Below are 21,347 nucleotides of genomic sequence, written 5' to 3' on the forward strand. Positions count from 1 at the left end.
ACCAAAAATATTTTTCACATCTCATAATAGTGCTGAAGATCTCCAATGTTTTGTGCCGTTAATTCAGCAAAGCATCTTTCGCTCCCAGTCAGTCAAGCCCCCCCACCCCTTGCTGTATAGGAACACACACACACATACTCCAGCCCAAGGCCCCATGAATTATGCCCCCTCCCCCTTGTATCAGAGCGGCGTGTCACTAGCCCCATTCACACTGCCCTTTGAGTGCGGGAATCATGTGCCAATTTTCCGCTCCGTCCTCTGTGTGAAAGTTTCAGCTGTGGAGAGGGGGCCGCAGCAGAGGCGAGGCGGCGTCTGTGTGAATAGAGCGAATAGAGGCGCGGAGCAGGAATCGATCTGATGGTGTTCACAGGCTGACAGCTAAACAGATCCTTCACTCATCAAATAAAAAGAGAAATGACCCACACTTCAACTGGTAGTGGCTTTGGCAACTTACGTCGAAAAGTATCTGTCGTCCTGTCTGTCCTACTGACTCCTTGCACATTTCTGCCCGAAAAACAGCGTCTGTCCCCGGCAAAAAACTTTAACTCACCATGTGGTTGTCTCTTTCCCCTATTGTTGTTGTAGTTACTGTCTTGAAAAAGATCCAGAGAGCCAGACAGGGTCCGCTGTTTACTGATGGCGATTATGTTATTATGTAATTTAGAGCAGAAAACTTAACTTTGTCACTCTCAAGGATGTTTGGTGGGTCAGGATCTCAACCACAACACATTATAACTGCATCCATATGATTATAAACAGTCAGCAGGTACATGTTTAGATTAACGCATTGAAAAAAACACACAGATTTCAACGTCCTCATGCGTACCGCTGTGCCTCTTTTGGATCCGCAGCACCGGCGTGCTTGGTGAGCCGTCACTGCGGAGATAATGCAGAGTCTCTGTGTGAAAAGGGATAATGTTTACAAGTTGAACTATGAAGCGGAAATCTGGTCATTACAAGGAAAAAATACCAAAGATTTACAGGAACAGCTATTAGGTAGATTCAAATAGTTTCTAATAACTAATGTTAAGTTGATGTGTTAGTTTTCTGTCTGTCTGTCTGTCTGTCTGTCTGTCTTGTTAACCTAGCTAATGTAAGCTGGTAATTGTATTCCTTGGTCTGCTGTTTTATTTACCCGCCACTTCCAGCGCTGTTCTGCGTCCCCTTGCCTGAGAAACGTGAGACTAAATACAACTCGTTATTTATTACGTTTGATAAGCACGTATGGGTAACAGTGTTTATGAACTGCAGCTCGGAAAAGATATGCACATTGCACGTGAACACACAAAACTCGGGTTTTCCAGCAGCAGCTTGAACCAGACTGACCAGACAATGGATGAGATGGTTCTCCTGACAGTTGACAGTCAAGGTTTTATTTACATCATAGTTTAGTTACAGTGGATTGATAATGACTGTTGCCTATAGGCTTGTGTTAATAGTGTATAGCCAAAGCTGTATTGTATAGTAAATTGTGATAATCACCTAACTAATTACCGGGCAGCAGAGCCAAATCTTAGTTATATTTCAGTATTTTATGCATTTAAAATGTAATTAATTTATGGCATTAATGACATTCGTGTTATTTATGAGATAGCCTCTTAAAATGTGCAAATTGTCCTTTCATAGCAGCCCCCTGCAGGGCCTGTGGTCTCATGATATCCTGTGGGAAATACTGATACCATCATGCTCCTTGGGAATCGCACTTTAAATGTTTATGACCACAGGTTTGTAACTAATGATGTTTTTTTACCGAAAGATACATCTCATTGCATTTGTAGAGTCTGCAGGTTTGGTTTTTAAGTTGAGGCCTCCTGTATGGGCCCTCTCAGCCCTGCCCAGTAAGACATCACCCTGATAGTCCTCACACATCCTCACATTGTTGTCAGAAGGCACTTTATTGCAGCTTCTCTGTTTTGGCCATAAATTCTGCCTAATCATCAGGGGTGTTCTCGGTCAGGAATTTGATGGTCAGTGGAAGTACTGAAAAGTTTGCTGACGTACTTGTGCGACTAGGACAGTTTAATAAGGGCTGCATCATCTTTTAGTGTATCTCCTGCTGTCTTCGGTTCTTTGACATGAATGAGGTCTTTGATTCTCTGATGCGGTCTGGTTGTCATGTGATTACGCTGAGTGACTTTTCCAAGAGAAGCATGTCAACCATAGAACAAGCTGCTGTCAGTCTTTCCATATGGATGAAACTGAAGGTCAGGGTTCTGAGGGCTGCTGCTAGTTATAAATACTAGTATAGTTATATGTATCCCTTGACTGAACCGGCTGTTAGACATTGTGATCAGGGAAGAGTCTGATGGAGCTTTTGAAACAGGGATTGCACAATGACAAAGAATAAAGTTCTACATTTTCCACTCAGACCTGCCAGGGTCAGGGATGAGGGAGTTCACACAGGCTTTCTCATGCAGTCATAATCATATGGAGCTTAGTGCTGTTTGACTAAGCTGAGTGTCATACACATACAGATGATTGCATTGTTTCTGTCTGCTGTGTTACATGAGTCAGCGCTGACTTTGTCCCCGGTCTCCCACCCATGATGCACTCGCCCTACAGTGCCCTGGCCCCTCCCACCCAAAGGGTGGAAGTAGATGGAAAGGGCACAAATGTTTTGAGAGGTGCAGTACTCACCAAGACCACTGCTGGGATGGAATGTACTCTTGACAACTGATAACATTCTCAGGAGTAGGGCTTGATTAAAATGTGTCTGCAGCCTGACATGTGTTGGTTTTGTGTTGGAGACACAATGAGCATTACAGTTTTGACATTTTTCAAATACCAACAGTTATAAATCAAGTGCATGCTCAGATTTCATAATTTGGTTTTACTTGTCACTCGTACAGTTTTTGAATTTAAATCTTGTATCTTTTATCTTTAGACTGAACATTTACAGAGTTCTAGTACAGCCACTTGTAGGTAACTTTTGCTATTTAAGACCCTTTCCTCTTTTCATTAGGTGAATAATAAGTTACCTTCACTCCCACTTCACACTGTAATTTGCATTCTTGACAACACCTATTTCATGTTTCATTGTCATGTGCATGTGTGCACTAAGTCTGGAAATGTGCAGCATTGTGCCTGTATTTAAATGAACAGCATCTCTTTATGACTGCTGGCTTGTTTGACTCTGAATCGCTGCCATATGAGGTGGGAGTGAGAATGTGTCAGGAAACATACATGTCTCCAGGCATTCATGTATTTTTGAAAACTACAATAGTGCTATCGAAGCTAACAGTACATGCCAGCCTACACCTAGCCTACTTATTAAAAATGGCAAATGTCTAGAAACCATGGGTCTGGACTTTCTCCTTCCCCCATCTCTCGTTTTCTTAGCTAAGGGTCACATTCCTCTTGAGACTTCCTGTCCGACCCAGAGAACAATTCTCTGTTGCTTTTTTCCCTTGACTGTGTGCCTGTGCAGGAGCTATGGTACATTCAATCACACTCATTTTTAGGGAATAAAATCTGTATGTAGCCTGAGAGCTGCATTCAGAGATTTGTACAAGAGCATGAAAGCAAGAATGTCTACACTTGAAGACATCATGTAATTAATTGTTGGCTTTCACTTTATTTGTTAACCTCTGACACAGCAGCAGCTCTGTGGACGTAACTCTCCTCTGTTGACGTCTTTCATGAAGTGTGAGACATTCTTTGTGGGAGAGAGTGGAGCAGGAGGCAACTGACTCAGACTGGCGAATGTGTAAGAGAGGCAGTTCACTCTTTGGTCACCAGGATGTTTATTCAGGATAGTTTGCTTTAATCCTCACAGTTCAAACAATGATGTCAGGCTCATTTCACCTGTATCCACCGAGGGTTATTCAAAATGTTGTCCTGCAGTGACTTTCTACTTACTACTACTTTCTACTTCCCTGCCTTTTTCTGGCCACATGTCAGAAATTCTCAGTGAACCAGTTATTGATGAAGCAAACTGATATATTGTCTGGGTCTTATCTTTTGTCGTGTCTAGATTTATTCATATTGTTGTGTGGCTAGCTTCCAAATGCCAATACCAGTGATCTTAACTGTGTACTTCCAGCTCTTCATAACCACAGTGCAGAGATGGGCTCATCCACGTCCCTACTGCAGTTGCACCTGTTGGACATATTTCCCATCAAGCCTAGATGGAATCCTGATTACACTGAACAGCCAGTTACTAATGTACGAATACAGGATCAACATGTAGTGCAGTTTGATCGATGCAATAATCCACAAGATGCTCGATAGTTCCTCTTTTCTAGTCGTTTCATCTAAATGAATTTTCTATTTTAGATGGACTACTATTTGTCTTTGGGTTCATGAGTAAGTGAACAAAGCTGTTTCTGTATCCCAGGAGTAAAGTACAGTGTACCATATTAGGCCTTATTTGCTTTATTGATTTTTAACAAGCCTTCCAGGGCCTGGAAGGCTTGTAAAGGTAGAGGGTAAAATCATTGCAGCAAAATATAGTGAAATCCTGGAGGAAAACATAATTCAATCTGCAAGAGAACTATGACTTGGGAGAAGATTTATTTTCCAGCAAGACAATGACCCGAAGCATACAGCGAAAGCTAGAAAGAAATGGTGTGAAGACAACAAGGTGAATGTTCTGGAGTGGCCGAGTCAAAGCCCAGACCTCAGTCCAATAGAGAATTTGTGGCTGTACTTGAAAAGGGCTGTTCACGCCCGATCCCCTTGCAACCTGAAAGAGCTGGAGCAATTTTGTAAAGAAGAATGGAGTAAAATTGCAGTGCAAGCCAGACTCAGTGCTGTGATTTGATGGCCCACAGTGCATCTACTAAATACTGACTTGAAGGGGGTGAATACTTATGCGATCACTTATTTTACATTATGTATTTTCAATTAATTGATTTGTTGTTGTTTTTTAAAAAATAGTCCAAAAAGCCAAATTATATTGACCATGATTCCATTTCTAAAAGCAATAAAAAGGGGAAAACGTTCAAGGGGGTGTATAATTTATAGGCACTGTATGTACTGAAGGCAGGATATTTGACAGTTTTACTGTAAACTTTACTGTCTAAAATAACATCAGTGCACCAAAATGGTAAACTTTACTAGGAATTAAATAATTAAATTACCCTAAGCATCTTTTTCGGCATTAAAAGCGATGAAAAACAAAGTTTTTATATCCGCACATATCTGACAACAAATACAGCAATAATGACTTGAAGGACCACTATCAGCCAACCAATATGTCAGTTGTCTCGTGTGTGTGTGTGTGTGTGTGTGTGTGTGTGTGTGTGTGTGTGTGTGTGTGTGTGTGTGTGTGTGTGTGTGTGTGTGTGTGTGTGTGTGTGTGTGTGTGTGAAAAAAATGTCTTTCCTGGATTGTTTATTTTATTTCTGAATTGATTGATATGACCCTGATTCAAATGAATGTTGAAAGTCCACGTATGTCACAGCCCCTGAGGCTGACTGCTCATTGTGCTCATTGTTTCAAGCACCATGTGAAACACAATAAACATTACAGTCATTGTATTTCTAACAGCGTGTGCATGTGTGTTTGTGTGTTTCAGCTCGGACTGGGGAGGTGATGGGGCAGTTTGGGCATCTGTATGAGCAGCAGTATGCAGTGGCTCTCTTTAACAAAGTTCGCTTTGAGATAGAAGGAGGAGGCGGCCCTCAACCTCAACTACTACACCGCAAGGTAAAATATCCTCTTCCACCTCTCTCAACTCAACAGCAGAACCTCCAACAATCTGCTAAAATGTTTCCGAAACTTTTTGAAATAAAAAACTAGCTGAACTACTACAGTAAAATTATGTAATATTAAGAATCAAATTTCAGTCAGTTTCTAATCGGGCAATATTTTTACTTTGCCCGATTCCCAGAGCCATGACATCTGCCAAACTACAGCAGCTCCTCGGGCTGTCACACAGTCAGCAGTGCATTCAGACAAGACACGCTTCTAGAAGTTTGCTTACACACTGTCCTTTAGCACAACATGCTAATGAATTAACGTAGCTCACTGGCCGTGAATAACAGAGACCAGTTCATACCGTTTCCTCTGCGTGTTCACCGCGGATCAGCAGCGAAACGTTCGCGAACAACTGACACACACAACTGAGACGATCTCACCCCGTCTCCTCTGTTTGTTCACCGCCGAGCAGCAGCTCACTGTCCGCGAACAACTGAGACATTTCACCCCGTCTCCTCCCCATGTTCACGGCCGAGCAGTGGTTCACCGGCCGGTTAGAAGCGATAAAAGCTCAATATCCCAATTCATTTTCTCAATTCACCTTCATGTTTTAAAAGAGTGCTGATATGACACATTAACGCTTCGTATCATTAACATTATCGTGAATCCAACGTTGATAACTTCACATGTAATGTTAGTTCAGCCTCATATTTACATCCACGGTTAGCATTAGCTCATGTGCTAAACGGCCAAAGTAACACAAACTACACTGTTTTTTAAATACTTACAGTTCCATCACTGACAGTGGGTATGGATCCATCTTTTAAGGGACAATCTCGTTGCCAGTCCAGGGTTATACTGACCCTGGTTGCTGAAACAGTCCGGGGTGAAGTGACTGGCACAGACCATAACGCTTCTGCTCACTGAAGCTGAGACCCTGATAAATAAAAAGTAGCCTCTTCGCTCTGATATCCTCTTTGGTAGGGAGGCGATGTAGCGAAACAGGAGGATCCGTGCATCCGACGACAGAGCAGCAGTGCTTGGCTTTCGGGTTGTACATGGTAGCGGTCAGGCTGTCGCGTACAAGTTAGCGAGAACGAGAAAATGGTGGATCCTCGTTCAGGTAGCTGGCGTAATGTGGGAGGAGATACCCAGCGCGAGGGCTGGAGTATTCAAATCACCCGGACTGTTACGTAACAATCCGGGTGAAATCCAAACGGCTCATTTAGAGACTCAATTCCTGACTCTGCCAGGTACAAAATATTGACGTAGTTGTCAAAACTCATGCTTAAGGGGTGGGGAGGCACTCCGGATACGCAACTATACATACTAAAGCAAGGAAAAAGTCAGTTTTGCATAATATGTCCCCTTTAAAGTATGTGTACAGGTGTTGGGGAGTGCGACCGCGTATGTGGAAAAAATAGTTTATTCGTCAAATCTGTTTCCATCAAACATTTTGCGCAATTACTCTGATACTTAAAGACCGGCTGGCTTTTCTGCTCTTCTACATGTCTGTGCAGTGTACTGTCTTGTCATTGAATTGAAATGTGTTTCACCCACAGATTCCTCTGGAGAACAAGTCCATCTTCTCCGGCACACTCTTTCAGTACCTGGAGGAGAATAAGAAATGGAGGAACCGCTTCTTCTTCGTCCCAGACTCCTACAACATCAGTTACTATGACAACAAAGCGGTGAGACAAAGTGTCTGTACAGACTGTTTTATATGATGCTTGTTTCACTCACTGTTCAACATGTTAACTCTGCTCCATGTCTTCACTACCAGGCCCATGACAGACACCTCCATCCCAAAGGAACCATCAACTGTGCCGGCTACAAAGTTCTGACATCTATTGAGCAATACATGGATCTGATCAGCAACTCCCTGCCTGGTGAGGCGGAGAATGGGATGGGAGAGAAGGGGAGGGCAGCCTCAGCTGCAACAATTCATGCTGATTATTTTAAGCATTTTTTTTATATTCCACTTTTTCATGACAAGAAAAAAGATTTGAATCATATCATCAATCAACCTCTGGACACTAAACCTCAGTAAAAGCCTAGGATTGTAGTAGAAGTTGTCACATTTGGGGAGTTCCTGCCGATTGGCGATGTATGACACATTGGTTGGAAAGAAGATCTCAATAAGTGTGAGTTTGGGAGTTAAGGGTTGGAACATTGGGAGGAATTATAGATGGAGAGAAGAACATAGTAACGGTGTTTGCAGATCAGAGAGACTCATAGTGAGACTAGAATGGGACAAAGGGGTGTCTGAGATATGATTTTCTATAAGATTATTACAGGTATCACTTACATCCGTCTTTATGGCTCCACCTTTACATCAAATGGAAAACTTTGGAAGACTCTATGACGAGCTTAATTGCCTCATAAACTCATCCTAAACATTTTTTATTCAAAATCTCCTCTGGTTTGGTCTAAATTAATCCTCAGTTCACAGAGTAAGATGTGAAAATATTCCGGCTCTACACGCCGTTTTGACCCACTGCTGATGCCTGACTCTCTCTAGCTTCTCTCCTACTACACACCTCTCCCGTCACTGCCTGCCGTTTCTTTTCAACCCCAGAGTCATAGTCCTGGTCAGAGCTGCTGTAAATCACCTCCTTACTGTATTGCCTGTCTTCAAACTGACCTCCATCGGTCTTTGAGGCTATGTTCAGTCCAAGTTTGCTCTTTCAGGCTGCCAAATCCAGTTGAGCCGAGCCCTGTCTCCCATTGTGACGACAAAGGGCCATGCATTCATACATTTTATTTCCTCCGTTTTCCCGTGATAACGAGTTAATTTCATTTGTTTTCTCGAGATCTCGAGTTATAATCACGAAATAACAACTGCCGTTTTCCCGAGATAATGGGATAATTTTCTCGAGATCTTGAGAAAACAAAAGGATAGTGTAGTATATTAAATCATTGCAGGAAACATCATTCAGTGTAGCAATGTCAGAGGAGCAGGAGCATATCGATCACTGCGTCACATATCTTTTCAATCAAGGCCTGACACAGGCTGAAATAGCATTATGCCTTGCTATTACAGATGATATAAACATGTGCATAATCTAAAAAGACAGTTAGCAAGGCCTCAGCTATATCGGCGGCGCAATCTAAGTGAGCCTGATGTCGTCATTAACTACATAGCTGACCAGCTATGTAGTTAATGATGAGATCTCAAATAATTATCTCGTTATCTCGGGAAAACAAAGTTTCGTTATCTCGAGATCTCAAGAAAATTATCCCGTTATCTCGGGAAGACAGCAGTTGTTATTTCGAGATAATAACTCGAGATCTCGAGAAAACAAATGAAATTAACCGTTATCACGGGAAAACGGAGGAAATAAAATGTATGAATGCATGGCCCTTTAGGGCTTCCATTCCTGTCTGCACTGCATGGATTAATAATGTTGCTGCTGAAGCCTACATTAATCTCTTAAATGCACACTCTTCATTCATTATAGGACCTACAACATACTAACCATGTTTAATGTTGTATCAATATTTTCCAGGTGTGAAAGCTAAGTTGGGAAGTTCACCTTTCCTGAAGTGTGCCACCCAGTTCCCTCTGATCCTGTGGCACCCTTACGCCCATCACTACTACTTCTGTGTGGCAACAGAGAAAGAGCAGCAGAAGTGGCACGCTGTCCTCCAGGACTGTGTCAGACATACCAATGATGGTGAGTCCTGTCAACTAATGACCAACACAAAGTTGGTCAATAAAAGACACACACACACACACACACACACGCTTATTAATCCTGTGATGGACAAAAATGACTCAACATGATATATGACATGATTGTTTGTTTCATGACAGTAAGATTATTTCCTTACATGGGTCATTAATGCTCCAATTAGTTGACCATTTAGTTATGCAAAGCAATTTTTAAATGAGATGCTTTACAATGCTGTGATATGTTAAATTAAGTTACAAGGCGCCAGGACACATCAGCTTCACTGATGCTCTGGGCAGGTTTATGAGATAAATATGAACTTGAGTCTTTTGATTTAGTCTGTGGCTGCCTAAGGCTGCAAGCTGAGGGGAGTAGATAAAAGCCTCCCCACAAGTGGCCTCTAGAACAGTCTGTGAGACTGAATATATGTGGCTTAAACATATTGGGCATTTTGCCTTCTGTTCACTTGCCTTAATTGCTATAGAGACATTTTGTGGAAAAATGGAGATGCAGTGAGAGCAAGAATGGCCTCATCCTGGACGAGTTCCTTCAGAGTTCTGTGTTAGAACAAAAACATTTGATGCGTTTTCATAAGAGCTTTGTGGAAATGAAAGTATCACTTTTCTACACTTATTCAGAGACCTTTAAGTTCTTCTAAGTTTGTAAAATAATACCTGATGATGCAACAGTTCTTTTGAATCAACAGGTCTCATCTTGTCTTACATGCTCGGCCCAGTATTGAATCACTTCATCTATTGCAGTGCACAGGTTTGCTTCTTTCTGAATTGTGGAGCAACTCAATCCCAGTACTTTATCTGGCCCCTCTCAGTCATGAAGCCATGTATTTTGGGAAACATTCCTGAAAGTGATATTTCAGATGCACTTGGACTTACTATCTTGCATCACCACTGATGAGTGTATTGACCAAACAAGGTTAGAAAACAAGAACAGTCTCTGCAGTCCTCCCGTTGTGCATAACTGGTTCCATCAGAGGACATAACTATTTTCCAGAACGCAGATATACTAGCTTTCAACTATGCATTCACATGTGCTTAATGACTATCCCGCACATCCTGCATTCCTTTGAGCCTGTGTAGTGGTGATGGTATATTAGGTTGTAGCAGACTCAGTAGCAGACCCCAAACAAACCACACCAATGAAAAAATGTTTTAAATTCCCTTGGGTGGTGCCATGTATTGTATGTTGTGGAAAATCTGAAGTTTTGAAAACAGATTTGATTCAGTCCTTACCTGCCACCTAGTTAAGTTGCTGTTCATTTTAATGCTTCAGCTGTGTGCAAGGTATGAAGGCAAGTATGGGAACAAAGACACCCACATTGCAGCTTCTGGACTACATGTTGGTTAAAAGCAGGCATGTCATTCGCTGATACACCAGGGTAGTTGTTGAAGGAGTGGACAGCAGTACTAATGTAGCCCATTGGGATCATGGAATCAGCTTAATGCTTGGGGATTGTGGGTGTATTATACAGTAAACACTAACAAATTATTGAAAAAATGTATAAATGGTTCTGATTGCGGCATCAGGGTAACTTGATGTTTAACTTGAAGAAAAATGATCTAGTATCACAGTTGTATGAGAGTAAAGGAGTAACACAGTGCTACTGGCCAGCATTGTGTAAAGGGGTTGTATTTTTGTCTCAATATTAATCATTGGTGGGTTTTGGGTGTAACATAAATTAAACCAATCAGAGTATCATCTGCCATTCCCTTTTAAAAGCCAGGTGCGCCTGCACATTGCTATTTAACAGCGATGCTCATCTTCACTGAGGGACAGGGATGTGGTCCTTGTTCTGCTGGACCCTCTGCCTTCACTGACTCCTAATCCTTTGTCCCAGCAACAACTCCATTTACAAAGTACAAGGTAAATTTATTGTAATATTTTAACCAAGGGTTTAAAAAACAAAATAATGATTCACTCCTTGAGTCTTGTCACATCTTTCAGACAATAGAGTTTTGAGGATGAGTTGAGGAGTCTCACAGTCTGAGGAATGAAGCTGCTCTGTAGTCTGATGGTATGACAGCAGATACTTCTGTATCTTCTGTCAGATGGCAGCAGGGTGAACAGACTGGCTGGGTGGGTGTTGTCTTTTAGTATTTTGGACTGTGCAGACATCTCACTTCACAGATGTCACTGATGCTCTGTAGATAGTACCAGTGATGTCCTGGATGGTGTTAATCACCAGCTGTAGAGCCTTCCTGTCCTGGACCATGATGAGCCATGCCAGTTTGGGATGTTTGCAGTCAGGATGCTTTATATTGCTACTCTGTGAAAGGTGACCAGAATCTGGCTCCAGAGTATAGCCTTGATAAGTTTCTGTGGGAAGTAAAGCCTTTTCTGTGCTTTTTCAACCAGGGTGGTGATGTGTGATGACCATAATATATAACTATAACTGTTCACAAGTTTCTTCTTCTTCTTCCTCTTCTTTTTGTAAAATCAACAATCAGCTTCTTGGTTTTGCTGACGTTGAGCAGTAGAGTGTTCTCTGTGCACCACTCTGCAAGATTGTTGATTTCCACCCTATGTGAATTCTCATCGCTGTTTTTATATTACTGGCAATGATGGTGGTGTCGTTCTCATACTTCACAATTGAGTTCTCCTGATGTCTGGGAGTGCAGTCATGGGTGTACAGTGTGAACAGGAGGGGGCCAAGCACACAGCCCTGGGGGGCTCTGGTGTTGAGCACCAACGTTGAGTATGTGTGACTGCCAATCCGAACTCTCCAGGGTCTGCTTGTGAGGAAGTCCAATATCCATTTGCAGAGTGTTGTACTGAAGTCAACAAGCAGCATCCTGATGTAGCTGTTCCGATTGTACAGGTGTGTGAAGACTGAGTGGAGGGCAGTGGAAATGGCATCCTCCATGGATCTGTTGGTTCTGAAAGCATACCGGTGAGGGTCCAGGCTATCAGGGATGTTGTCTTTGATATGCTAGAGATCCAGTTACTCAAAACACTTCATCAGGATGGGGGTGAGAGCCACAGGGTGGTAGTCATTAAGACTATACATAGCAGATTTTTTAAGGTACAGGAACGATGATTGCTGTCTTAAGGCAGAAGGGAATAGTCTCCTGTGAGAGTGAGATGTTAAAAATGTCAGTAGCTCAGCTAGCTGATCGGCACAGTTTTAGTACACAACCAGGTATATTATCTGGACCAGCAGCTGTTTAAATAAATGCACCAATATTTAACTGATGAGAATAAGCACTAATGCGTGTCCCTGTGTGTGTAAGCAGCAGTAAATTGATTTTAGTCTGTGGACTTGTCTGGCCAGGTCATAAAAAAATATCATTCTTATTAACAGCGGACAGGAGGCAGTTGGGTGAAATAATACATCTTTAATGGGGAAAATGTTAATAACATTACCTGTAGTAATCTCCCAGCGACGGGAACAATAAGAGTGTCTCTCCATTAAGAAATATGCTGTGTATTTACTGACGAGAGAGGGCAGCTGAACTTTAATTGTTATTTAAATCTCGCGACATGTCGACAGGATCGGTCTGGATCTAATGTTTGTTAATAGTCTTTGTTCTTCTAGACATCAAAAGGTCACACACACAGCAGGTTCAAAAAGTCAAATAGTCTGGTCTAATGCACCTGTCCTGATCAATCCTGAGCTCCGTCAGAGCTGACCTGAAATATTTAATTCAGAAGCTAAAAATGTAATTCTGTTTCCTCTGTCATATATAATAATTGAAAATTAAAGTTTTGCTGCCTAAACATGCCACGATAGCTGCGACAGTGATATTAGCTGTCTCTCTAATCATTAAAGCCAAGTTTTCGTGAATTGTAAACCAGTCTATGTAGGCACATCTTACTATCTGAACAATGCAGCCTTTAAATAGCAGGAAACATGCTGAGACATTGACTTTACATCACGCATTTGTTGGTCTATGGCACAGTCGCCTTCTGCTGCCTAAAGATGGCAATACACCTGATCATACCTGCCCTACGTACATGCTCATAGGCACAAGCACACAATGTGGGCACTGGTCGTGAAAATGACAACTGCATCGGCCAGAAAACTGCCCTGACACTTTGCACTGTGGTAAGATAGGGTCCAAGCAGGCAGCAGGCTAATGCTGGCTAGCTTCTGACTTAAAGTTGAAAAAATAAAGTGCTTCTCAGTGTAATCTTTAACATAGTTTTGTCAGTGTTGTGCAACAAGTGACCTTACTGTTGCAGAGTGAAGATAGAAACTCTAGCCTGTGAGCTCTCAGCTGTATGTGTATCTGCCGCAATCAGAGGTGAATGTGAAGCTGGCACTGAATTGCAAGTGTAAATAAGAGTAAATAAATACATCATGGTGTCATGCCATGACATATTTACCTGGTTGCCATGGTGCTCAGCTCAGATTAACACAGTGCCAGAGGTAGGACCCAGGAGGAAGCTGTCACTTATTTGAAGCTTTGTTCTAACCACACCTCTGCTGTTTACTTTAGCAGAGGCTTCATTAACTGACAGGTGCTGCAGTTCATCCACCACACCTGCACTTACATTCTCAGACACAGTTTATAGTTATTGTAGGGTGGAAACAGAAACAGACAAATAGGTGTTTGGGACTGCGTGCGGTGTGTGTTAAAAAATTTGTAGGTCCAACTCTAAGCAGTGCAAACTGTTTTCATGTGAGGTGTATACAGACAAAGCCAGTAGAACTGCCTGAGTAGCATTCTGCTTGATTTCATAAAATAAAATAAAGACTGTGATTCAGGAAGTTTCCAAATCCATCATTTGAGGTACTTGTATACAAGAAATAAATCTGGATCTCAGACTGTCACCCTCCATATCAGGGTGCTGGAAAAGCCCCGTCTCAGAACCTGTAAATATAAGTAAATCAGGTTTTCATTAAATTGGTTATAGCCAAAAGTATTAAAAAAGGCGCAGGTAGTTAGTAATCATCTTAGTAGGGTTGCACAATATTCGAAAGAACTGACATTGCAATATTTTTCTTCCCTGCGATGTATTGCAATATGAAAAACAGACAGGAATAATAAAAATATGATATAATAGAAATGAAATCCCTCCCTCAAACCATCGGAAACAATAAAACAAATGACAAGTAGCAATGAAATATACAGACAGACCACAACTCAATTCAATTTTGGTGTGAGTGTGAGCCTGAAAGACGCCCCAGAGTTCAATCCCTTCGTAAATAGTGGAGGTTGTTTTCCCCACAACCCCAAAACGGTTCAGTTCCAATCCCGTTCACAACCACTGAAAGAAAAACGACTCAAAACTCAGCATAGGGAAGATCCCCACAAAACAGTGCTGCTGAGACCGGAAGCTTTAGAGAAACTCTGAAAAACACAAATTCACCAGATTATTTCTCCTCCTGACGCAGACTCCGGAGACATGGCCTATGTTTTACCCTCTAGCCTTCATCCTAACCCCTTTTCGTAAACCTAGTGGTTTTGGTGCCTACACCTAACCAACTGTCCAAAACTTATTTTATGTGAGATATCTGAAGGCAAGCCTTGCATGTTTATTATTACTAACTTGACCACAGAGCCCTGAACATACAAAACTGATGCTAGAGGGCTGACTGACCATCACCATATTTGATGAATCAATAGTGAGAACGTGTGGGATTGGTGAGCGTACAATCTCAAAAATTCGACCCGTATCACATTAAAACAACTCCATTCAGTGCAAGCATTTCTTTTACATTATTATTTTTTTAAATAAAAAACAATTATTTTAACTTTTTGTAATATTTGCACATAGTAACTATGGTGTTGTGTAACCACTTTCTCTAACATTAACATCTGTCAGTCAGGCCTGGGACAGGAAGCAAACTCAGATCTCCTGCATGGCCACTACACGCCAATCAACCTTCTCCCTAAATGGCTACATAAAGGAGGCTGCTCCATGGATACTGGACGTTAGCACTACATGTAAATATTGAGGCCCAGTATAAATAAACATAAGTCTTTGGGCAGCTATAAAGGCCAAGTTATCAGTATATTTACCGTCATGTGTCACAAGTACACAATATTCATATTAAAATCATTTATAAGTTGTTGGTGCAGCATCTTTGACTGTTCATCCTTCTTTGCTTATGAAGAACCCAGACAGAATGTCTTACAGCATGATAAACAGAATTGCACATTATGATAGTAACGCCTTCTGTGTTTTAGTTGTTTGTAAAAGTTTGGTAATAGCTCACAGCACCTCAGGCCTCTGCTTGGTTTCCCCTCTCCTCCTGAAACTCTTTAAACCAAACTAGTGCTTTGATGACTTTAAACAAGACTTTGTTATTTTCATGTCATTGGTCATCGCTGTGCAGTTTACAGCAAATGTAATACAGCTATGGCAGTGGATACAGTGGCATTTATAGTTTACTTGATAATTGAGAGATTTGACGGCGGTGCCAGAGGCAGTGAGTGGTTGTTCCAGCGTGGCTTAACAAGAGCACATTGTTTAGACTGCACTGTTTCCAAGTCTGCTCTCTATCAGGATCCATTTCTTCAAATTCCCTTAGTCTTTCTAGCTCTGACTGCTCTGAACACAGTGTCTCTCTTCATGTCTCTTAATCATAATCATTCTGTGAGCTTTGAATACTGTATTCTTAACTTTTGTAGCTGTGAAACCTGAATATGAAAACCAGGACCACACACAAATTTGTATTCAAACAGTGGATTTTCAGACTTTCTCACCTCAGAGGCAGATTTGTATTTCCTTTAATGTCTCTGCAGTGTCGAGCATTGATCGGAAACCTGTGTGAGCTGTGAGGGCTGGGCCTGTGAGGAGCATGGAAGAGGAAATGGTACTAATAGTTAACATGCCTGAGCCGTGACACAGGCCAGCTGCATGATGTATGAGCGGCTGAATGACTCCATATGTTCCCTGAGTGCCGCACAGAGACCTGCACTGACATTTTAACAGCTCTGTTAAAAAGTCAAGGCGTGGGTGCACTGATCTCACCCCAGGTAAACCAGTCATTCTTCTTCACACAGAGGGCTCTGTCAGTGTGAAAGCAAATCTAAAATTAGGGCTTAAAATGAGCCGGACAAAGTTAATGTTCTCCTGAATTAAATGATGGGAAGGAACAACAAAAATACAGTCGGGCACCCCAAAACCTTGATAAGTGCAGGTTTTCAGTGCAGTTTTTAAATTTTGCCTGAAAATAGTAAAAACAGTGCCTCTTTTTGTGAAAATATATTCAATCGGATTTTAAAGAATGAAAGGAATTGTCTCTGGATCCATGTGTACCCTGTGGTGTTTTGATCAGCTGCTTTGGTGATTGAAAGGGCAGTGACATGCAGCAAGGGCCTCCATCTGGTTTCAAACCAGGAGGTCGTTGTTATTTAGCCCTTTGTAGGGTGAGGGTATCATCAGGTGGATGGAACGTCCCTGATAATGTCATGATTCTGGACTTTTTCTAGGAAATTTCCCTAATACTGTTGATGAAACAGAGTAGGTGCTGAGAGTCTGATAGCTCTATCCTTTATTTCTCCATCTCTAGTATAAATATCACTGGGATTTGGTCCGGAGCCATCATTTGGTAGAAGCTGCTTTGAATAGTAGTTTGACGTAAGCTTGAGTCACTCTTGAGAGTGAGACTGATGTCTTGTGATGTGTTTAAGAAGAAGCAATTTTGTGGGTTGTTCAGATGGAATAGGAGACTGTAAATCCTGATCTTTGGTTTGTTTGAAATCCCCTCATGAGCAGAGGCTCAGTCAAAATAACAACCCCCTCTTTGAGAGGGTCTTGGGACTTCCTGTTCCTGCTACTACAAGGAACTCTCACATACATGTCATCACTGGGAGTTCTCACACACTGTCCAATAAGGCTGAACATATTTCAGAGTTTAGTTTAATCACAGCACTCAGTGTTTTCATGCTCTTCTGGTTTTAACAGATTTTCATTTTCTTTGGAAGCCAGACAACTTAAAGGAATGTAGAGAAGCTTTCTCACGCACCATTTGACTCTGGTGTTGACTACTGTCAGTTAAACTTAAACGGCACACACACACACACACACACACATTATGGGTGATCTTCCTGCTGCTTGGCAGAACTAAAAAAGCAGCCGTAATTCGCAGAAGGTTGCATGGAATAAGGAATAAGGTGGATAGACTATGAGAACATGGCAACGCAATTACTCATCATACTGAAACGTATGTCTAACTGACAGTGTAAAGGGTGACACATTAAAGGGGAGGTAGTTCTCTCATGAACATTTCCATGTGACAATGAAGCCTAGTCCAGCTGCAGTAATGGGCCAATCATCATGAATGTTGGGGAGTTTTGGTTTTGGTTTTATGGCCCACAGTTTCGACTCCGTCTCCTTGCTCTCATCAGAATCATTTCCAGCGGCAGAGGCTAACTGTTCTCAGTGAAAATGCTCTGATTATCCCAGTGTACACCTGCTCAGCACCGAACAGCACACAGACACAGAAACTCGCTAGTTAGCTCACAGTGGGAAAGCTATTTATCTAGCCTGCCGAATGCCCCATATATCAGGGTCATAAAAGGCCTTTTCACTGGAGAAATTTTGACTTGTCACAGTAGGAAAATGTGCTACTAATAACGCTGGAGCTACTGATGATGTTAACGATGTCTCTGTTTTATTCCCAGTAAGTGTATAAGTAACAGTGTGAGCTAGCATGAACAACACCAGGACCCTGACCCTGAAGCTAAATGGAATTCAGCCATCATTCATTTCATTACTAGGCCTGTACTTTCCCTACTGTCACATGTCAAAATATGGTCCATCAAATAGGTTTATGATAATGATGGAATGAAAAATGGCAAAATTGTTTTATTTATTTTAGTGAGCAGGCTTTGTCCAAACTGCTAACTAGATAGCGTGCTTAAATGCTAACAGCTAACAGCTACTAATCCTCCCATCCCAGGTTTGTCAGAGGAGAATAAAATCCAAACACCAGCCTTTACTGACGCAGTACGACTCTACCGCCAAGCTCAAGGACACTATGGCACCTGGGAGATGATGTGTGGTGAACCATCACAGGTGAGCGTGGCAGTAGTAACATCTATCACTCCTCTATCTCCTGGAGTCTGCCTGTTCTTTTTAAGTAGGAATGAAGTCATGCTGCAGTATCACTGATGAAACACACCAGGCTTGGTTCTGTATTGTAATGGGTAAAGCAGAACTATGACACGCTTTATGTAACATACAGATCAATCATAGGGAAACACATTCTCCAAATTCCTGCCCTAACCTGATTCCTTCCACTAACCTCGTTTATGGTGTGCATCTCAACACAGTGAGACTACTGACTGTCTTAGTGTTTCCACTTTTGATCTCGTCATGCTTTGTGTGTCCTGAAGGCTGATTAAAGGCTGAATGTATCGTCTTGCAGGCGTGATCTGGCCCAGGTTTCTATACCTGTACTGAACAGTGCTAAACCTCTATGCTGCAAACCCACAAAGACATCACATGATGTTCCAACTCTTTAATGGCTGATGTGTCCGCCTTTTTTTAACAGGAAAACAAATGTTTATGTGAGTAAGACTTTACTTGGTAATCAGGAACAGCCATTTTCCTGAGTCGCTGATGAAAAACTGCTCAGGAATGACCAAAGGAATGTGATAAAGATCCCAAGGCATCAATCCAATCCTCAAAATCCCAATCTGACAAGCATCTGTGGGATGTGCAGGAACAAGTCCGATCAATGGACCCACTGGACCCAAAGGATCCACTGCCAGTTTCCCAATGCCAGACACCACGGGACACATGCAGAAGTCTTGTGTCTGCACAATATAAAGCAGGTGGTTTTAATGTTGTGGCTGATCTAGGTATGTCAAAAAGGATTAGCAATCAGGGTTGTATGTTTAATTATGTAGCACTCCAAAGGGGACTATAGCTACAAAAAGATATTGTAAAAGTTCAGTAAAGTATTCATAAAGGGCTTTCTGCATACTGTACAGAAAAGATGCATTAGGCTTTTTTTATATATACTAATACAAAAGAACAGATTTCACTAATTTGTCCTTTTTACTGAAAAATATTTCATAGTTTTACAATCAGGTTGTCATATTGCTCAATCCTTCTGCAGGGTAGAGCCTCCAGGTTACATTAACCATGCACTACAGGTACAACACATCCACATCTCCGACCAATCTCAGCGGTTGAGTTGCATTATGGACGATAAAGGTGCCGGGTTATGACAAGAAACGTTAAGGAATATTAAAAATGTCTCTTGTTCCATTATATTGTTAGAAACGTAACTGTGTGTGTGTGTGTGTGTGTGTGTGTGTGTGTGTGTGTGTGTGTGTGTGTGTGTGTGTGTGTGTGTGTGTGTGTGTGTGTGTGTGTGTGTGTGTGTGTGTGTGTGTGTGTGTGTGTGTGTCTTCCTTGCAGATCCTGTCTAACCTGGTGATGGAGGGTCTCCTCCCTGTGCTGAGGGACCTCATCTCCCCCCGCCTCAAAGGCAAACTACATGACAGGCAGAGGAACTGGATGCTGGTACGAATATTCTCCACATACACTTATACTGTGTGTGTTTTTAAATTAAATCATTTTTAAAAAAGTATACATCTATAGATCATGTGTGTGTGTGTGTGTGTGTGTGTGTGTGTGTGTGTGTGTGTGTGTGTGTGTAGATTAGTGATGCGGTATACAGCCTGGTGCAGGCCCAGTGTCAGGCCCAGTACGAGGCAGTGTTGCAGAAGTGTGAGGCGGCCCGCTCCTCTCTGGAGGCCTCCATACGGACAGACATGGACCAGATAATCACTTCCAAGGAGCACATCACCAACAAGATCAGAGGTTAGTGAGAGAGCGGACGTTAATATCTGCTGAAAGACTGAAGGGAAGTGATTTCTCAATCCATGTGTTTAATGCTTTTCTTTTTTAATTTCTATGCTGGTCTGAATCAATAATTATTCTTCATTGCTACATGAAACACGTCTCACTATCATTTATAAAGCTACTACAAGGAGCTTTCATTTTTACTTCATAATGACGATGTTAAAACAAAGTTAACCTTGTTTTATTGCAGTACCACCAGACTCCATTGCAGCTTCTCTCCTCAGGCTGCGAGACCCCTCAATTCATCCTCAGCATTCCACCATAAAAAAAGTTTTAATTTTATGACTTGGAATCCAACCCAGTGACCTGCTTTTAGAATAACTACAATAATTCTACAAACATTGGTCTTGTTTGCTTCTGTAGTTCACACAGAGGGATCAGTATTCATCTGAGACTGTTTCAAGTCTGTTAAAAGTTCCTTGTAATACGTTTAATTAACTGGCTTGTTTTACTTTGAGTTTATTAATTTATTGTTTAATTTCAAAACTAATGAGCCAATTTACTGTTCTTCTTTAAATGTTCTGTATTGTTATTATTTAAAAACTAAAGGTAAAAACTGTTTCCAGTGGCACACTTGCCACTCCATGAAGAAATAAAAAAATGCTTATATACAACTTTGCATACTGCTGTATTATAGTGATATTTGAACAGGAGATTAAACAGGACATCACTGAACGGGAGTTCAGTGATGTCCTGTTAAAAATATCTCCTGACATTACTGCATCAATTAGTGTTAACCTTAACCCCAACCCATTATAAGTTACTGCTGAAATGAAAGACAACAATGTGTGTACTGCAGAAGGACCAGCAAACATACATTATCCAACACTGACTCACAGCATTGGCTTTAACCTCCATTCTTTACATTTGTACCACTGTTTACATGCAGTCTGACAGCTTCCTGCCGTTGTCACACAGCAGAGACATGGCAGACATACTGCATTCCTCACAATAATAAAGGGACATTTCAGCTGCTGCTGTGTTGCAATGACAGTGTGGACAGAGTCCCAAAGGATTGTCAACAGTAGCAGCAGATAATAAGAAGATAAATTCAATAACATATAAGTGATACTAAAGCCAAGAGAGGGATATGCCACTGTAAATTGTATAATAATATCTGATATATAATCTATTGTGTATATATATCTTGTAATGTTACGGCGCATACTTGCTTTAAAGAATTTAAAAGAAAGAAAAAAACATTGTGTTGACGCCAAGAGCCAAATTATGCCACATGTAATGTGG

At 41.6% G+C, this 21,347-nt stretch overlaps 1 protein-coding gene across 2 annotated transcripts in view; it reads left to right on the plus strand.

The window, feature by feature from the left end:
• niban2b (niban apoptosis regulator 2b) overlaps nucleotides 1-21,347 on the plus strand; it is a 41,767-nt gene that overhangs the window by 9,842 nt on the left and 10,578 nt on the right. For both annotated transcript variants that reach the window (XM_084360603.1, XM_084360602.1), the window contains exons 2-8: nucleotides 5,519-5,649; nucleotides 7,203-7,331; nucleotides 7,424-7,529; nucleotides 9,150-9,317; nucleotides 18,187-18,302; nucleotides 19,656-19,760; nucleotides 19,898-20,060. In XM_084360603.1, coding sequence (XP_084216729.1) covers nucleotides 5,519-5,649; nucleotides 7,203-7,331; nucleotides 7,424-7,529; nucleotides 9,150-9,317; nucleotides 18,187-18,302; nucleotides 19,656-19,760; nucleotides 19,898-20,060 — 918 coding nt within the window. The remainder of the gene's footprint in view (nucleotides 1-5,518; nucleotides 5,650-7,202; nucleotides 7,332-7,423; nucleotides 7,530-9,149; nucleotides 9,318-18,186; nucleotides 18,303-19,655; nucleotides 19,761-19,897; nucleotides 20,061-21,347) is intronic.

This window comes from Pagrus pagrus, assembly GCF_965226575.1.
Source record: "Pagrus pagrus genome assembly, chromosome: 8".
NCBI lineage: Eukaryota > Metazoa > Chordata > Actinopteri > Spariformes > Sparidae > Pagrus > Pagrus pagrus.